The sequence below is a fragment of the Anarhichas minor genome, unplaced genomic scaffold (genome assembly GCF_050575085.1).
Source record: "Anarhichas minor isolate MPS153535 unplaced genomic scaffold, ASM5057508v1 ptg000026l, whole genome shotgun sequence".
NCBI classification, from domain to species: Eukaryota; Metazoa; Chordata; class Actinopteri; order Perciformes; family Anarhichadidae; genus Anarhichas; species Anarhichas minor.
In genome coordinates this window covers 9,328,439-9,345,609 of record NW_027466472.1, presented here as the reverse complement: position 1 = coordinate 9,345,609, position 17,171 = coordinate 9,328,439, and the positions used below count along the sequence as shown (strand labels likewise).

At 48.6% G+C, this 17,171-nt stretch overlaps 1 protein-coding gene across 4 annotated transcripts in view; it reads right to left on the bottom strand.

The window, feature by feature from the left end:
• Window positions 1-17,171, bottom strand: part of kmt2a (lysine (K)-specific methyltransferase 2A) — a 36,444-nt gene that overhangs the window by 10,976 nt on the left and 8,297 nt on the right. For 2 of the 4 annotated variants that reach the window (XM_076099998.1, XM_076100002.1), the window contains exons 2-25: window positions 16,708-16,780; window positions 13,193-16,587; window positions 12,344-12,521; window positions 11,890-12,118; window positions 11,092-11,768; window positions 10,922-10,995; window positions 10,532-10,768; window positions 10,303-10,449; window positions 9,334-9,432; window positions 8,952-9,072; window positions 8,636-8,749; window positions 8,202-8,386; window positions 7,833-8,009; window positions 7,216-7,326; window positions 6,706-6,779; window positions 4,768-4,985; window positions 4,576-4,670; window positions 4,356-4,493; window positions 4,094-4,252; window positions 3,802-3,913; window positions 3,644-3,722; window positions 3,344-3,504; window positions 2,868-3,014; window positions 64-2,731 (exon numbers count right to left, since the gene is read on the bottom strand). In XM_076099998.1, the coding sequence (XP_075956113.1) occupies window positions 64-2,731; window positions 2,868-3,014; window positions 3,344-3,504; window positions 3,644-3,722; window positions 3,802-3,913; window positions 4,094-4,252; window positions 4,356-4,493; window positions 4,576-4,670; window positions 4,768-4,985; window positions 6,706-6,779; window positions 7,216-7,326; window positions 7,833-8,009; window positions 8,202-8,386; window positions 8,636-8,749; window positions 8,952-9,072; window positions 9,334-9,432; window positions 10,303-10,449; window positions 10,532-10,768; window positions 10,922-10,995; window positions 11,092-11,768; window positions 11,890-12,118; window positions 12,344-12,521; window positions 13,193-16,587; window positions 16,708-16,780 (9,668 nt within the window). The remainder of the gene's footprint in view (window positions 1-63; window positions 2,732-2,867; window positions 3,015-3,343; window positions 3,505-3,643; window positions 3,723-3,801; window positions 3,914-4,093; window positions 4,253-4,355; window positions 4,494-4,575; window positions 4,671-4,767; window positions 4,986-6,705; window positions 6,780-7,215; window positions 7,327-7,832; window positions 8,010-8,201; window positions 8,387-8,635; window positions 8,750-8,951; window positions 9,073-9,333; window positions 9,433-10,302; window positions 10,450-10,531; window positions 10,769-10,921; window positions 10,996-11,091; window positions 11,769-11,889; window positions 12,119-12,343; window positions 12,522-13,192; window positions 16,588-16,707; window positions 16,781-17,171) is intronic. The other 2 variants (XM_076099999.1, XM_076100001.1) reach the window with 2 other exon arrangements.

The following is a 17,171-nucleotide window of genomic DNA, read 5'->3' as shown; positions in this document are numbered from 1 at the left end:
GGATTATTAAACACAAATAACTCCTAGACAATAATTTTATCGAGAATAATTGTGTGTACTTACAGAGCACTCAGCATGTCCTCTTCAGCCTTTCCTTGTGCCCTCTGTTGTTGCTGCTCCTCGTCTTTTAGAAAGCGCTGAAGCTGGGATCCCCGTCCCAGACACCGGTCTATCCCTTCTATAGAGGGTAGGGCCTCACCAGGGTTTATTATTGTCCGAGTGAAGTTGTAGTAGTAGGGGTCTTTACCCCTCTGTTTCATTGCGCTGTCTTCGTCCTCTCCACTGTCCCCTGACGAAGACGAGGTGCTCATATCATCTGCTCCATCCACTTGCCCCTCAGCTGACTTCTTGCGGCCACCGGTCCTCCTCTTAACCACGGCGCCGGCTCCATCCCCGCTGCCGTAGAAAGGAAGGTCTTCTTCGCCGTACGAGCGGACCCCATAGAAAGGCGTGAGGCCGAAAAACATGTTTGAGCGCGCGCGGGCGCTGCGTCGAGGGTAGCGCCGCTTCGCCGACCCCGACCCGTCACTGTCGTCCTCGTGATGTTTATCATCCATGCCTCGGTCGCGGTCGTCTTCTGGGCCATCGCCCTCGTCCTCTGTGCCTTGGGTGAGGAGGCTGTGGTGGTCTCGTAGCTCGCTGAGTGAGTGCTCCTTGCGCAAATCCTCCTCCTCCATCTGAGTCCGAGTGTCCGATTCGGAACTGTCACTGCTGCTGGCAGAGGGTGAGGAGAAGAGAGCGGAGCGGGCAGAGCGACGGGTCCCCTGGCCGGCAGGTGGGACAGTGGAGGTAGTAGTCGTGGGACAGGAGGAAGAAATGCCACCAACAGTGCTGGTCCCGTTAGGGTCGGTCTTGATATCAGTCTTTAGTGGAGTTACAGCAGGGGTTTTGACTGGTCTCTTTTTCTCTCTCGTGGACAATGGCAGCTGGTTAGTTGTTGTTGTTTTGGTGTGAGACTGGGAAGCGATCTTCGCTCCTTTCTCCGGAGCTAAACCAGCCGGTTGCAGCTGCTGTAAGCTGTCCAGGCCGGAGCTGTTCTTCCTCTCAGGACAGGAGTAATTTTCTCTGCTCTTTGAGACTGACCTGTCCCCTCCCTGGCTCTCAAGCTTTTCCCCCTGAGCCTTCCCGTGGGCTTTGGTGCTGTTACCAAGCAATAGAGCTTTGCTATTTGTGCTGTTGTGAGAGCTGGGGTTTGTAGCATGTGCATTGGCACTGCCAGTAGCTTTAGTATTATTGTTGAGAGGGGGGATTTTGTTGCTGCTGTTGCTGTTTTGGAGAGTCTTCTCTCTTTCCCGGTCTTTGGGCAACTCTCTGCTGCCTGCCGTCTTCATTTTGGGATGTTTCTCTTTGGCAGCCGAGGCTGCAGCTGTGGAGGCCGGGTGCATGGAGCCTCGTTTGGCAACGTCATCTTCTGCCGGTGTCCTCGATGGCCACATGGGCTTCATAGCTGCTGCTGCTGCTGTGGCCGGACCTGATGAGTAATCATTTGATTTCCGTGAAGTGGATTTCTGAAATGAAGACTGTGGGGAGCCAGATTTCCCAACAACAGAGTCCTTATGGAGTGAAGCTGGCATTACATTTCCAGTGCCGCCACTACTACTCTCCTTCCCTGAGCTGGGCTTGTCCTTAGACTGGGTGACGTTAGAGGTTGGGGTGGCCCGGTGACGAGGCAACGCACTTGCAGAAACATCCTGGTCTTTGCCTCCGTGTTTCCCTTGCTTGTCGGTCTGCTTGGTGCTGCCGCCTCGCTGCTGACCAGTGAGAACAGCGTTGCCCGCAGGAGGGGAGGACTGGCCTGAGCCTGCAGGTGCCAGTCTGGGGCTCTTACTCTCACCTCCAGTCTGTTTGGACTGACTGCCAGGGTTATTATCTTTCCCTGAGCCAGAGTCTTTGTTTTTCTCTGTGCTTCTATAACTGGACTCTCTAGAGGGAGGTCTACCCTTGTCCGAGTCTCTGCTAGACGGTCTGTCCTTACCTGGGCCTGAGTCTTTTCCAGTTTCCCTGCAGTGTTGTCTCTGCTTCTCCGTGTCCCTTAGCCCTGCATCTCTACTTAGAGACCGAGCTTTTTCGATGTCCTTGTAGTTGGGATTTCTAGAGGATGATTTGCTTCTATCGGTTACGCTATTGCTTGAATCTCTGCTCGTCTGTCTCCCCTTCTCAGAGTCTCTGTTTACTTGTCTCCCCTTTTCTGAATCTCTACTGGGCGGTCGTCTCCTCTCAGATTCTTTCACACCCAAGTCTTTACTCAACGGTCTCCTCTTTTCTGGCTCTTTGGCTGATATTTCGCCCTTGTCAGAGTCTTTTTGCCCAAGTTCTCTGGATGATCTATTCTTGTCAGAGTCCTTAGAAGCTTGGTCCTGACTTGACGCCCTCCCCTTGTCTGCATCTCTCAACCCTTGGTCTTTGTTTGTTTGATGTCTATTCCTGTCTGTGGAGAACAGTCTACCCTTTTCATCCTCTCTCTGGACTGGACCCTTTGCCGATTCTTTGCTGAGGTGTTTGGACTTTTCGGGGTCTCTGGCAGGGGAGGGGATGAGAGGAGGGGGTGAGGTAAGGGGTCGTGACACAACCTGAGGTGGGGAGGTCACCACTCTCTGTCTGTTCAGCTGGTGGGGAGGAGGAGAGAGAGATGGGGAGCTGTGGCGACGCGAGTCAATATTTCGCAAGCTGGGGTTCACCAGGGAGTCTCCTACCGTCACAATCTCATGGCTTTGGGGCTGAGAGGTACCTCCTACAAAACAAAAGAAATGGAAATTGAAATGGGAGACTCGTCTGTGAAAAGCCAGGACTGCTGACAATTTTAAATAATTTCTAGAAATAAATATTAAAATGATCTGTAATTCAAAAAGAGGAATGCAAAGTTGTACCTGGAGAAGGCATGGGCCTGGGGCCCAGTGAGCGCTGACAAGGGGGGTAGCTGGGGTGTCGGTTCCTGGTGTAAACCCTGAGCTTGGGTGTGTTGGCTGGGGAAAGGGTGTCAGAGCGCCTTGGGGATTCAAACGGATCTGGAAAATCTAGTTAAGCGAGAAGGCGAAATTGACACAAAACACAGTTGAGATTCAGTTCCCCTCCAGACCTGTTGTAGTAGTATGTAAATATACTCTGCTCTGATTACTATTCTGTTTGACATGGTTTTCCCAGATAACAAGTTTTTTTAAAAGTAAACACATTTACATCTAGGTGAAAACTGAAATATTGATTAATATGCAAGGCCCTTGGTAAATAAACAAATAAACATAAGAAAAACACATTTTGAGTGCGCTCCATTATCGCCACAAATTTGGTTCACACTGTAACACATTGAAACCTGGACCGTACAAAGTCACTATCGTCTGTAGTTTACCTGCTATGGGAGGTGGGCTGTGTGTTATCGTGCGATTCTCCTCAGGAGCCATCATGTTTCTCAGGTCAGACTCCACCACAGGAGGGTGACAAACTAGGATCCTACAGGTGTACACACAGCGCTTCCGAGCATCCGAGGTACTCCAGTACACCCTTGAACACCTGGGAAGAAGAGAATTTATTCAGTTTGCAATTTTCAATTTCCTCCAGCAGATGTACTTTAATGGAAGAGAGAATAATTGGTCTTAGAGAGGACTTTCAGATGAATGAAAAGGTGATTTTATTTTTTTATTTTACTCACTGGTATCCTACAGGGAAGAGTTTGCGCTTGCAGTCTGAGAGTTCAGTCAGTATCCCCAAACAATCAATGGTCATGGAGCCTGCAATGACATCAGCATTAAAGACACACTGGGAGAAAAAGGTTGTTCATCAACCCACATTTACCAGCCATCGACCTACCTATCATCATGTGGACATTTTCAGGCTCCAGTCCTGCCAGCCACTTCCTCCTGAGACGAATGCCCTCCAGGTCCACCAGGATCCTGCGGGTCACCTCAAACCCAGACACCACCTGGAGAAATAATACACAACCACAGGAAAGTTAAAGATAAAAGTCAGATCATCACGTCACAGTTCCTGGTCTGGCATGGTTCATCTATACAAGAGACATAGAACTTACTTTTAAGGTGGCTACCATCTAAATGTATTAATGAGCTTTTGATTAAATGGTAACAAATGAAAATGTTCTTACTTCTCCCTTGATGAGGTCCCTGTGCTTTGGACAATAGACTTTCTTGTCCTCCAGGAAGACACAGTGGCACTGGCGTGCGCACATGAAGTGGTAGTTGCTGGTGCAAGAGGTGAGGCAGCAGCCAACTGTGGCCCCTGGCTTTTGACACTTCTCGCAGCGCTGAATAAAAAGTACATGTTACAACGGGTTGCAAATGTAAATCGGTCTATAAATAAACACTGAAAAGAGAGTGGGGACCCTGTGATGGACACGGGTATCTTACCAGCTGTTTTCCCCTGAGAACAGCCATGTGAACATTCTTCAGAGAGCCGTCGTCGTCTTCGAACACCTCGGCGGACCACAGGGCGCAGTTCACATGGGTCCACTCGTTCTGGCCGATGTACAACAGCCTGCCACCATCCTGAAACAAACAGCCGTGTTACAAGTGACACAAAGTCATTCTTCTGCGTGTTGAAGAGAGCCCAAGCAGTTCCCTGACTCACATTGGTGTTCTCGTCGCCATACTTCAGACACAGAACACATTGCCTGTTATCACTAATGCCGGGCGGAGGAGGGAGCTCTGGGCTGTCGTCGCGATCTGAAGAGAACAATTTATGAGAAAACCGGTAAGTGACGAGATGTGCAAAACCAGTGTGCATGTAAGTATTTGTGCATATACTTGCAGATTGCCTTACCAGGAAGGAGTGGGGGTGGTGGGGGTAGAGATGGAGGAAGAGGAGGCGAAGGGGAGGCCGGGGAATCTGGTTCACCGGGGGTTTTGGGCCGAGGAGCTGGGATGATCTTTTTCATGAGGTGGGGGAGCTCAGCGCGGGAAAGCTCCTGTCTCTCCTGCCACTGGGCGTAGTTGTGGTCCAGGGACGGAGGCAGCACGGCATTCGGGAGAAGCCCACTGCTGGGAAACAATGGCATACGGAGACAGGCGCTATTAATAAATGATGTCCTAACAATGATTGGGTCAAATTTAAAACTGTGATAGTGAGCATCTCAGGATTACCAAAAAGACATAAGACATTGTAAGTGAGCAGTAATGAATAATCACACCCAAGGAGCTTTGCCAAATTAAGTTTTGCCAAGTCAAACAAGGCTGGGCAATTTGTGTGATGGGAAGTTAATAAGACAGCAAAGCCGACGAAAAACAGGCCTCCGTCCAATGCTGGCCACAGGATCCACTGGATGGATCATTGGTTTCCTGGGCTGGAGCACTGACACAGAACGCAACAGACCCCAAGTTAACCACAATTAGACCACAAATGTGTATCAAAGAGCCGTCAAGTGAAATGTGACACCGTCATGGTTTGCCTCCCACAATGCCTGGAGGACAGGCGGAGTGAATGGACTGGGAAAGCTGATATCTGGATATAAGTGAGCGAGTGACTAAAAGAGTTAATGAGTGAGTGGGAAAGGAGTTCAATATGCAGAGCAGTAAAACCATAACATTCAATTATAAAGTGAAAGGTTCACATTAGAACAAAAGCAGGGGCTATGGGCTTTAAGTTATTGCTTTTAATAATGTCAAATAACATGCCTGTCATCCCTGTGAAAGCATAAATTATTCAATATGATCATTTCATTATTAATCATGAATGTAAATGCATGTGCACTAATAAATAGTGCTGCTGTCCTCCATGAATACGTTTGAGGAGCTGCTTTCATCGATCTTGTATTCGCTAGTTAATAAAGACAGCACGTACATATATAGATGTTCACTTTATCTTTTCAGTACATATTCTAATATTCACATCAGTCAGTGTTATTCTGAGTGTACGGGCCTACAGCCATCTGTTACCGTCCTAAATTGACCGCTAAGCTGTCCAGTGGGCTCGTTAAATCAGAGAAACTGTGGAATCAATTTCATTACTGCGGCTTTAAATCTTAATTGGTACCTTTAGTCATTGTCCTGAGATAAGGCATGTTGAAAGAAAACCACTTAAACGATCCACTCAGTCACTGAAGTTGTTCAAAGAGTCTCTTTCATTTTTTTGAACTTGTGGCAGAGAAAGTGTTTTAGTTTCGATTCCCAAAACTGAACATCACACTGAAATGCGCATTTCCCGAACCATTCAAAAAGATAAAGTGACAATCATATGAAATCCTGATCTTCCCCTTTGGCTGTTATTTCCACTCATTTTACCCAGAGATTGGTGGTACAGTCAGCCACACATTTTATTAAAATGAGTTCCCTGCTTTCTGGTTTCCTCCTATATACAGTTGATGATACTGTACAGCTTCTCCCAGAGAAACCACATCTTACTCCTCATTTTAATAATTATAGAGCTGCCGTTCTCTTTGGACGGGTTCACATTACACGAGTATTACATTTGAATTTTCTTCTCTCTGATTACAAACATAACTTGCACTGCAAGTTTGGAGTTTGAGCTCTACTTTAACTTCTTGTCCAGTACTAACTGCCTGATTTTATAGCTGTACTTTCAAAGCCTTTGAATTACAACAGAATTGTTGTGCAAACTGCAACAGCAGGTACAAAAATCTCCTTAACTTTCAAAAACATCAAATAATCACATCACAACACTGTAAACGTGATCTAGAACCAACTGGTAAAAATAAATGATCTTGAGTTGAGTACTGTACACTGAAGAGTACGTAACACTCACTTGGCAGAGACTTTTTGCCTTTCCCAGAGCCTGGACTCTTTCACTTTGAACCACGGGAAGATTCGGTCCATTTGCTGAAAGAGAAAAACACTCAATGAAGTTTGCACACCAGCGTACTGAAGCACTAGGACGGACCTGCATTTGGGGTGAGATCGTGGTTAGTGATCCTGTAGCTCAACAGAAGGGCATTAGCTTGATGTTGCCATACCTTGACCAAGATATCTACCGTATATCTGCTAAAGGGGCCCCACAAACAGAGGATGAAGAAAATATTTTGTTTTGTTTTTCTCAATTTTCTCAAAAGCGTGTTTGTGTAAATCTATGTGTCTGAAGAGAATATGACATCATATAACTTGATAACACAAACTAGCTGACATGACCCTGAAGTGTTCAATTGCCAAATTGCCACTGTGGAATTGGAGAGTGCTTGTGCAGTGCACTGTAATCTAGTTGTGTTTTCAGTGGTGCTGACGGGACAGATATGATCCAGAGTGGATTTGAGGTTCTTACCCGAATGAAGAAAGACTTGACCATGCTGTTGGCTTTCCTGCTTTCAGGCTGGCCACCATCACTATTGATGGCCGTCTGAATGATTCGTGTGATGTCATCGCTGAACTCCAGCTGGGAGAGAGATGAGGAGCAGACACACACACACACACACATGCACACAGAGAGTGATTGTTAGAACAGTGAAGTGCAGATGAACACTGGTGGAAAGGTCATAGCTGCTGTGTAGCTGACTCACCATTATACAGCAGAGGCCTGACTTGGATGCAAGACGAGGACACGTACAATATTGTAATCTACGATAAAAATGCTTTAAAACTATGATTTCTTTTAAATACAGTCTGATTTGCAAGAGCTTGTGATGGAATCTGAATCAACCCTAACTATTCGGACCCTGCATCAAATCATCAGGCAAGACTTTCTCATGTTCAGAAAATGTTTACCTATGGTTAGCTTGCATAGATCCCTCTCATCCTCTAATACATCTAAGGTAAATATACACAAACATTAAGTAATTTGGCAACACCTCTTGACAACACCTCTCCTATCGTCTCTTGAAACTACACCAGGTTTAGTTTGTCAGAGCAGCGGAGACACTGCTTGAAATGTGACGTACTTACCACTGAATTGTAGCGACCTTGATCCATCTTTTTGTCAACAGACTCAAGATCTGGAGGGGAGTCAGTGGGAGGTGTGACGGGGACTTCTGTCAGGACCGGAGGATCCGGGCCCTCCGGGGACCGACGAGATGGAAGACTCTCCTCTGTCTCTGGGTTCAGCTCCGGAGGCTTCACCGCCTGTCACAAAGCCAGAGGGTTACACCGAGTAAAGATCTCACCATTATGTTCATGTAGCTGTGGTTTCAGCTGTTTGTAAATTAATATGTCTGTGTATCCATCAGTGTCTATTCTGTACACATGTATGCGGTAAAGGAATGAATCAAACACAGCATATTGTACTGACACCACAGAAGAAGACGTGTATCTAACCTGTTTGTAGCGTAACAGGTGTGAGGATGTGCGTGAGTTGAGCAGTGCAGTGAGGACATGGCGAACGCATCCCTGAAGCTCTCTCTCCAACGCCGTCCTCCACTCGGCCGGATGGCGTTCGGTACATTTGGTACACGTGTAGGCAACGCTCTCTGGCAGCTTTGATAGCAGCTCGTACATTTCATCTGTGGGGACAGCGAAAGATGACAGGTGATTATTGCTCCCGTTAAAAAAAAAAAAGGTCTTTCAGCATCTCATCAGCGTGACAGCACTCACAGGACGGCCTGTCAGTCAGCCGGCACAGACACTGATAACTGACAAGACAAACGAAGCGCAACAAGTGCTGTTGAATACTAACTACAACCCTCTGCTGAGACAGTAAACTTGTGTTTAAATGTGATCTTCTGCCTGGCTTTTTTTGGAAGTCTACTGACCTGTCAGATTCTCACACTTGGCATGAACCCAATGGTTGCAACGGCCACACTCCATCATCTTGCTGTCGTAGTCGTCGTCATCGTAGCACTTGTCACACAGCGGGCAGAAGTTTCCTAAGAGAGAGAGAGAGAGAGGATGGTAACCGGTACAGTGTTATCAAACGTTGTGATTTTAATGTCCGTCACCCTCTATATGTTGCTGAGGAAGTCTTCAAAACACAGTTCAGATTCTTAAGAAATCGTTCTCCTTTCATCTCAGAAACAATACCAGTGGTGTAAATGTACTGACTACAGATTCCACATGCTTGTCTCTTACCTTTAGCAAAGAGTTTGGCACAGTCATGACACATGGAGAAGTCATGTGACCACTGGGCGTCCCAGGATTTCCCAGGCTTAGTGGCTCCACAACTCTTACAGCGCACACATTTGGTGCACACCTGAAAAGAAGGAACGCATAAACAAGGTGCAAAAACGTGCAAGCAGTTGTGTAAAGAGCCACGGGTGATGTGTGAAAGCGCTGCTGTGAGGAGTAAAATGTTTTCATAGTCGCTGCCTGTGAGCGGGATGAATGTAAGTAGCACTGAGAGGCTGGAAAAATGTGTGAACAAAAGGAGAGGCAAGTCAGAAATGTGTGAGCATAATACTAAAGTTGGGTGAGGGTGAAGAGGAGTCTAAATGGAGAGTGTAGGTATTCATACCCAGACTCTCTTCTTCTTGGTGGGTCGAGTAGGGTGGTTGGGACCCAGGCACTCCGGGTGATAGCTGTTACGGCACTTATCGCACTCGAGCAGCTGCTGCTACAGTGACAGGGGCCAAAAGAGAGATTAGATCATTTAAATATGAAAAGAGACAACATGAAAATGTTCATGACCAACAAACAACATAGTTCCATTCACAGCAAATTAGATACAGTATGTGTGTATACAGCAGTATGTCTCCTGCTTTTGCAGTCATCCCTACAAACTGAAAATAAACAGCCATGGATCAGTTAACAACTGTTTCATAAGACTTTCTCTCTGTTTGTCTGGCAATGACACTGTGCTGAATGTTTAAGGTGCATTAAAGGAACCCTGTAGAGTTTTTTTGGGCCACTAGTAGCGCTATGGTGTAATGGTTTTGTGGGTCCTCATTTTGTTTGTCCTTGTCAAAACTACACAAGGGTGCACTTGCCTCTAAATGCAGGTGACGCAATACACATTCATGCCAATGAGTTCACACTATTCCACGTATCTACAGGTGGCGGTAACGTGCCAATAATTATTATGAAAAACACAGCAATGTGACAGCAACGGCAGGGAAGAAGAAGAAGGCTGCTGCTAAACGTGGAAGTCAACAATCCAGGCTTCAAAAAGACAAGGACAAAGAAAATGTGTGCACCAAAGAAATCAATTTGTTTAATATCTAATAACCAACAAATCCATAGAACGTATGAACATGTCACAAGAAAACAAAACAATCAAACAAGTGTGATTCTAAAATGAAAACTATTCAAGGCTCACACCGTGCACATTCGACACAGGACATTAGTTAAATAATAAACACATGGCAGGAATCCAAGAAGCTGATTAAGTGCTGGCAAGACTAGCAGGCTTAACACACCGTCCCTCCACACTAAGCTTGTGTTGTGCACAGCTTTAAAATCAACAGAACTGTACCGAATGGCTTACTTTAGTTTTCTGGTGCTGGCGCCCACAGGCCTGACAGAACCTGCATCGTCGACAACACCAGTTCTCAAACTGCTCCTGGAGAGGGCGCTCTGACTCCCCCAGGCAAAAGAGATGGAACGGTTCACAGCACACCTGGCAGAAGACAAACTAGAGACAGAAAGAAAGAGACAGTTAGAATATACGTTTAACCATCGCTCTGTCAACACAACTTGACCTCAATAAAACTTACCTCAACATTTCCACTGCTTGCACATAAGTAGCAGAGCACCCGGGGCGTGACAGGCACAGAGGTGAGCAGGCTGAGGCCGCCAGCCTCCCAAACCTTCTCCACATCGAGGTCCCTCTTGAAATCCACTCTGATACGATGCACTCCGTCGCAGGGCGCTCTGGACTTCGCCTGGCCCCTAGTCGAGGGAGTGCTTAGCCAGTTTAAAGTACTGCTGCTGGGGGGTTTGGTGGTCAGCGGCTTCTCGCGTTAATCAGACAAGAGGAGAGTGACAGAGGAGGGTGAATATCAGAAATGACACGTGATCCACACAGTGTGCATTCAAAGTTTACATGAGAAGTATGTAGAAATGAAAAGCAATCGGTTGGAGCTCACACGGTGACGACTTCTCACCTTGTCTTTTGGTCTCTGTTTAGGAGATGGAGGAATAGAGCGAGAAGTTGGCTTCTTCAACTGTTTTGATTCAACTATGAAAGAGAGAAAGGACATAACATTCAAATTAGAGTAGAGTATAAAGTATGTATTTATTATAGCTTGAAGTGTGTGATCAGGTTTTTTTTTACCTATATCTGAAATAGTTGTCGTTGAGCTCTGCTGTAATGACGAGTGCTGCTGGGGCTTCTTCTTGGGCTCGCACAGAGAAATCTTGGGTGAAGCATCTTTTTTCGAAGGTGCCTGACTGGTAAGAGGCCGTTGCTGCTGTTGCGACGGTTGATGAGACTGCGTGGACTGGGAGGGGGAATTCTGGGCTGAAGACGACGGAGAGGAAGATGATGAGGACGAAGCAGACGATGAAGTGGAAGAGGAGGACGACGAGGACGACGAGGGTACAGACGGCTGTGGTTTGTGTCCCTTCTTGCTGGTGACACTGCTCGTGGCTGAGAGCGGTTTGGCGTCTGGTGTGAGGCCTGGAGACTGGGCCGCGCCGGGCCCCTGTAGGGGTTCGACTGGGGCAGGGGAAGATGTGAGGGCCGGAGAAGATTGCTTCGACAGCGGCTGCAGTCTTGACTTCTCCTCTCCCAACTTTAGCGGAGGAGTGTCGCTCTTTTTGCGGGGAGGCTCCTCCTTTAGTGGTGCAGAAGCGGGTTTGGGGCCAGACTCCGAGACCATTACTTTTACCGGAATGAGACCGTCCTTCTTCTCGGATGACTTGTTCTTCTTCTTATCTTTCTTGCATTTGCCTTGCTTCTGAAGAAACATCTTTGAGGGCATCCACTGCAAGTTCTGACACTTCCTCATCCTGTAGACAGGGACAAAACCACCAAGTTCTTAAAAATGAATTTGTTATAAAAATGTATACGAGGCTTGCTTATGAATTCTCATAATGTATTGCAACAAACCGCTCATCCACTAAGACTCACTTGCAGCATTGCTTTTTAATGTTTCGTCCTCCAAATTTAGGCTTGTCGAGACAGTTGGTGCAGACACCACAATCTTCTGGAACTTGGCAGCCTGAGCATTGGCCGCAGCGTCGCGACCGGCGCCCCTTCTTGGGAGGAGCTTCTTGAACCGCCTTTTGCCGTGTCTCCCGAGGCTTTATGGGAGGGGACTGAGGCTCCGCCTCCTCGGAGCCTGCTACTGATGACTTATCTGTAAGAGGAAACGCATCACAGACAGGTCATTATTACCGACACACAGTTGACTCACCTGGGTTTAAGAAACTGAAATGTAGTATGTGTCTAATATTTTTAACAATCCTCTTTCTGTTGCCAAATAAGAGAGCTCAACGTGAGGCTAGTTCTAAATTAAGAGCTTTACGTTGAACCTTGTAATCCACATGCCAGTCAAACGAGAGGTAAGTTGAGTGTGACTCACCATCATTCCCCATGGAAGATAGGATCTTCTCTCTCTCCTCCCAGGGCAAGGCACTAAGTGTGGGCATGTCGTCGGGGAACACGGCCCGATTGCGGCCAAGAGCCACAGCTGCACGGCGACATACGTGCTTGATGCGCGGACCACGGACTGAGGCCTCTGACGAGTCACTCTCTTGACTCTGCTCACAAGCACACGTCACCACAAAAAGTTAAACATTTATTTATATATTTGAAGAGCATGCGTTATAATAATAATAATAATAATAATAACAAATACACAGACAATCTTACAGCACCACAAATGTCCAATGCAACAAGCTGACATTTTAGGATGCCCCTTGTGTCCTTCTGAGGTTAATTTAATTTCTTGTAAAAGTTTCAGGAAACCAAATAAAACTACTATCTCTGTTCAATGTTTCATAATGATGAGGATGATGACAATGAGGTGGTAATACTAGATGTTGGGCCAAGGCTATAATACTGTAAGTTCAAGTAGAAATGGGAACTTTTCCTTTTCTTGACAATTGCAATGACTGCCTATAACTACCTAAAGTTTAGATTAAACAGCAGAAGAACAAATGAGTATATTCTGGAAACACCTTCAAAAGCACAGCCAGTTCTGCATAATGTATGAGTGGAACAGAATTCCCCTTGAGTAACGCCCTCCGTGGGACTTTCTTATTATCAAGTTTCACTTTGAATACAAACATATTTCTATTAATAGCAAATATTCATAGAGTCATGTACAAGCCACTTGCGTGTGACTTAATGATGAGAGTGAGAGAAACAGATACGCTTTGTTGAGGAGACACAATAACTATGCGAGCAAGACATGAACAGAAAAACTGACCTGGACCTTCGTCTGCTCTGCAGGCTTCAGTTTACTCTTCTTTATGGCAAAGAGCTGGGCTTTGGCCTTCTTCAGTAGTCCGACTACCCGCTTGTCGGTCACAGGCTGCTTCTCTGCTTGTGCCAACATTGATCCGAGAGAGGAGACGGGGAGCTGTTGTCTGCCCAGCTGCCCTGGAAGGCTTGCGGTCTGCTGGCTAGGACCACTTTGTTTCTCTTTCTCCTTTTCCCCATCCTCCATCTCTGCTCCTTTCTCAGAGGGTCTGTTTTTCTTAGATAGGCGTCCCTTAGCGATGGATATGGGAACAGTGGAATGGGGCCCACGCACATCTGAGGAAGCAGTGTCAGAAACTGTGTCAACTGACGTTGATTTTTTTCTCCCTGGAGCCTTTTTTGGAACAATAGACAGAAGAGCATCTTCGGAGTCCCTCCCATCCACAGTAAACAGGCTGGAAGGTGCATTGGGCGAGCCATCTGGTGTCGAAACCTTACTTCTTTTCTCCAAATCCTTCCTCCCTTCCCTCTTATTTTCCTTCTCTTTCTCTCGGTTCTTCTCCGAATCCCTTTCTTTTTCCTTTTGAGCAGGTTCCTGGGGAGCTGACGAGGTTTTTTCTTTACCTCCTTTCCCAGCTCCTCGCCCTGTGTCCTGGGCACTGGAAGGAAAGAGTGGGAAGAGTGGGGAAGAAGTGGATGATGTAGTTGACAAAGGAGGTGGGTTTCCAGTAGCCCCTCTCCTGCCATCAGGCGTCCCTTGCGGGGCCAGACCCATGGATACGGTGGAGAAGGTGCTGAAAGGAGGAGTTAAGGCACTAGTGGCTATTGGACTTGCAGAAGCCCCGGGCAAAGAGCTGAGATTACAACATGGAACAGAGCCCGTCAGCACAGACATCTCAGAGGAGCCTTTGCCCATAGACATCGGACCTCCCATTTGGCTGCTGCGTCTGGTCATGGAGTGGGAAGGAGACCGTGGATGGCCCCGAATTATCCCCGAGACCAGTCGTCTCCTGCGCCGCGAGGTTCTGTTGGAGCTGGATGAAGTCTGGTGCGGGGAGAGAGAGCCAGGGCTGCTTCCAGAAGACGAATGCAAGGTCACGGACTCAAATATCCGTGAGTGGGCCTCGCTGGGTGTGAATCGTGGAGCACGAAGCAACGGGCTGCGCTTCTGGTGCGGTGCGTCAAAGCGTGATGAAGAGGGATGTTGGTGGTGGGTGCGTTGGTGATGAGGGGCAAATAGACGAGTCCCTGTCCCTGCTCCGCTGCCTGATGCGGGGAACACCCCTGGAGCGGCTCCCCCTGCTCCACTAACGCCGTGGGGCAACAGCCCCACGTCTTCAGCCGTGAGAGGGGGAGGACGGAAGTTGTCAAATATGGGCTTGCGGATGAGGCCCTCCTTGGCATATTTAGCTGAGGAAAAGTACTGCTGTTCAGGGTGGGACAGGGACGTCCAGCGGAAAGTGGGCTCTCTCAGAATTGAGCGGCTTCGTTTGTCTGACAAGCTGGACAACACTGACGGTCCAGACAGGAACGGAGGGATGGGGTGACTTATCCAAGGGGACTGTGAGTGGTGTTCACTGATAGCAGCTGTATTGGAGGAAGCTGACTGGGGAGGCTGCGGAGGCGTGAGGAGAGGCGGGGGTGGAGGAGAAGAGGAGGAAGAGGCCGTGGATGAAGCTTGCTGGGAATTTACAAGTGTAGAGGAGGACATAAGAACCCCTGTTGGTGGGCTGATGATAGGTTTTTTAGCCCCAGTGGTGAGGGTCTCTCTCGCCCTCTGACTCTGACTTCCCCGGCCGACCCCCTGTCCTCGCCGTCCTCGCCGACTCCTCTCCGCCAACACGCGCTCCGGCTCCGGCTCCGAGGGAGGAGAGGGTGGCCGTGAGCTGTGTAACAGGTTGGCCTCCCTCTCTCCCTGCGAGGACAGAGAGTGATCCTCTGGCTCCGACAAAGCCTGCGTGGCCTCGGAAGCCTGGGAGTCGCACGATGAGTCATCCAGGCTGGGGCTGCTGGACCTGGAAGACTCTGCAGAGGAGAGCTGGGAGGAATGCTGCGACACCGCACTGGAGCCGCAAGACGCTGCGCTACTGCTAAATCGGCCATTGGCAGCGTTGTTGGTATTGTTGTTGTTGAGCAGACTGGCAGCTGTTGACGGAGCAGTGGGGAGAGGGGCAGGAGGAGGAGGAGGAGGAGGGGGGAGGGAGTCAATCGGAGCAGTGGTGCCAGTGCTAGTAACAGCAGGTGTAGAGGACACCAGCACAGGAGAGGGGGAAGAGGAGGTGGTGGAGGTGGGTTGGGCAGAGGTTGAGACAGATGAGGGGGTTGTTTCTAACCGTGCTATCTTCATGTGGGGTGGCGGGGTTCCAAAGTTGCCCTCATCTTCAATGAAGCGCTTGGGTGTTTTGATGATGCGAAGGGAGACAGTGCTGACCACGGGCATGATGAACTGCCGGATGTTCTTCAGTTGGGTCTTCCTGATACCGGAGTCGACGGCTCTCGTCCCACTTCCCCCAATGGCTACAGCCTCTTTCTCTAGCCGCTTCTGCGCTCCCTTCTTAGCGCGCTGCAGCAGCTGTTTAGCGATGGCTGCATCAGTGCGTTTAGAGGAGGGGACAATCCGGACAGGCTTTCTATGGCGAGGGCTTTTTCGGAGGCCCACCACCTTGCCTGGCTTGGAGGGCGATGGGGAGGCAGGTGGATCGGAAGAGTCCTGGTACTCGGCACCATCCACACTCCTCAGCAGCCCATGCTGAGGAGTGTGTGGTTCTGTGCCTCTATCCCCCCCTCTGACCCTAAAGGCCTTGTGTTTTCCTTCCTCACATTCAATGGAGGTAGACAGCTGTGCAGCAGCAGTGGCAGCGGCAGCAGCTGCCGCCTCGGCTTTGAGACGCTCGGCTGAGGGCGGTCGCCCGCGTCTGCGTCTTGGTACACCGGGCAAAGTCTTGAGCCGTGACTTGAGAGGACTGAGTTTAGTTGCTCTCAGCCTCTTCAGGGTGGTAACTTTGGATTCACCCCGCCCACCTTTGGGAAGCTTTGCCTCTGTGTCATGTGGCTGAGCGGAGCCCAGCGGCGTCCTCTTGGCGCCCTTTCTGTCCTTGTCCTCCTCCGTTTCCATGCCCACCTCAGACCCAGCCTGCAGACTATCCTCCCCTGCTGCATGGCTGCCCGTACTCCAAGCTTTCTTGCTACTTGAAGACGGGGGTCGGCCTCTTCTCTTTTCCCCGGTGCCAGGTGGCCTCCCGGGCAGCCTTTTCACCTTCTCAGCTGGCCTTTCAGGGCCCTCAGGTTTCGCCTGTGTAGGGGAGGGAAGGGAGGAGGGGGAAGGTAGACAAGCAGCAGCTTTCTGGGCAGTCAGGGCCCGTGGGGGACGGCCTCTAGGCTTCTTCTCCTGTATGGGTAGGCCTGTTGAAAAAAAACAAAAAACAGATGGCATTTAGTTAGCATGGGGTGTATTAGATAAAGATGATCTGTACAGGCACAGGCAGCATTAAGGTTTCTGATGTTACTTTTAAGTGACTTTACCTAAAGGGGTTGTTGAAGGGCTCTGTATTCTTTTTTGCTCAGCCACTGGTCCAAATCCTCCAAACGCTTCTTCCTACAAAATAAGGAAAAAGAAAACATTTTTTTGTAATGCTAGAACACAGGGAAGAAACAATGTTGGTTAACAGGTCAGAATTACAGCATCCATCATGATTCATGACACATAATTGTCAGTTGGCCTAGATATACAGGCGAGTCATTTTTGAAGTCTGACTCAACCGAAGACCGGGCTATTGGCTATAATGATGTCCTCAATCTCACTTTCGTCTGCTGGCGTACTCCGGTGCTCTCGTGTTTCTCTGGCTTTTAGGATGACATGTCTGCAGTTGGAGAAGGCTTTTAACTCACGACAGTTTTAATCGCGAACAACCAAAATCTTACTGGGTGACTAACGTGTTGCACGGCGTTCCTGAACCCTGAGGGAACAGAAAGATCCTAAGATAGTT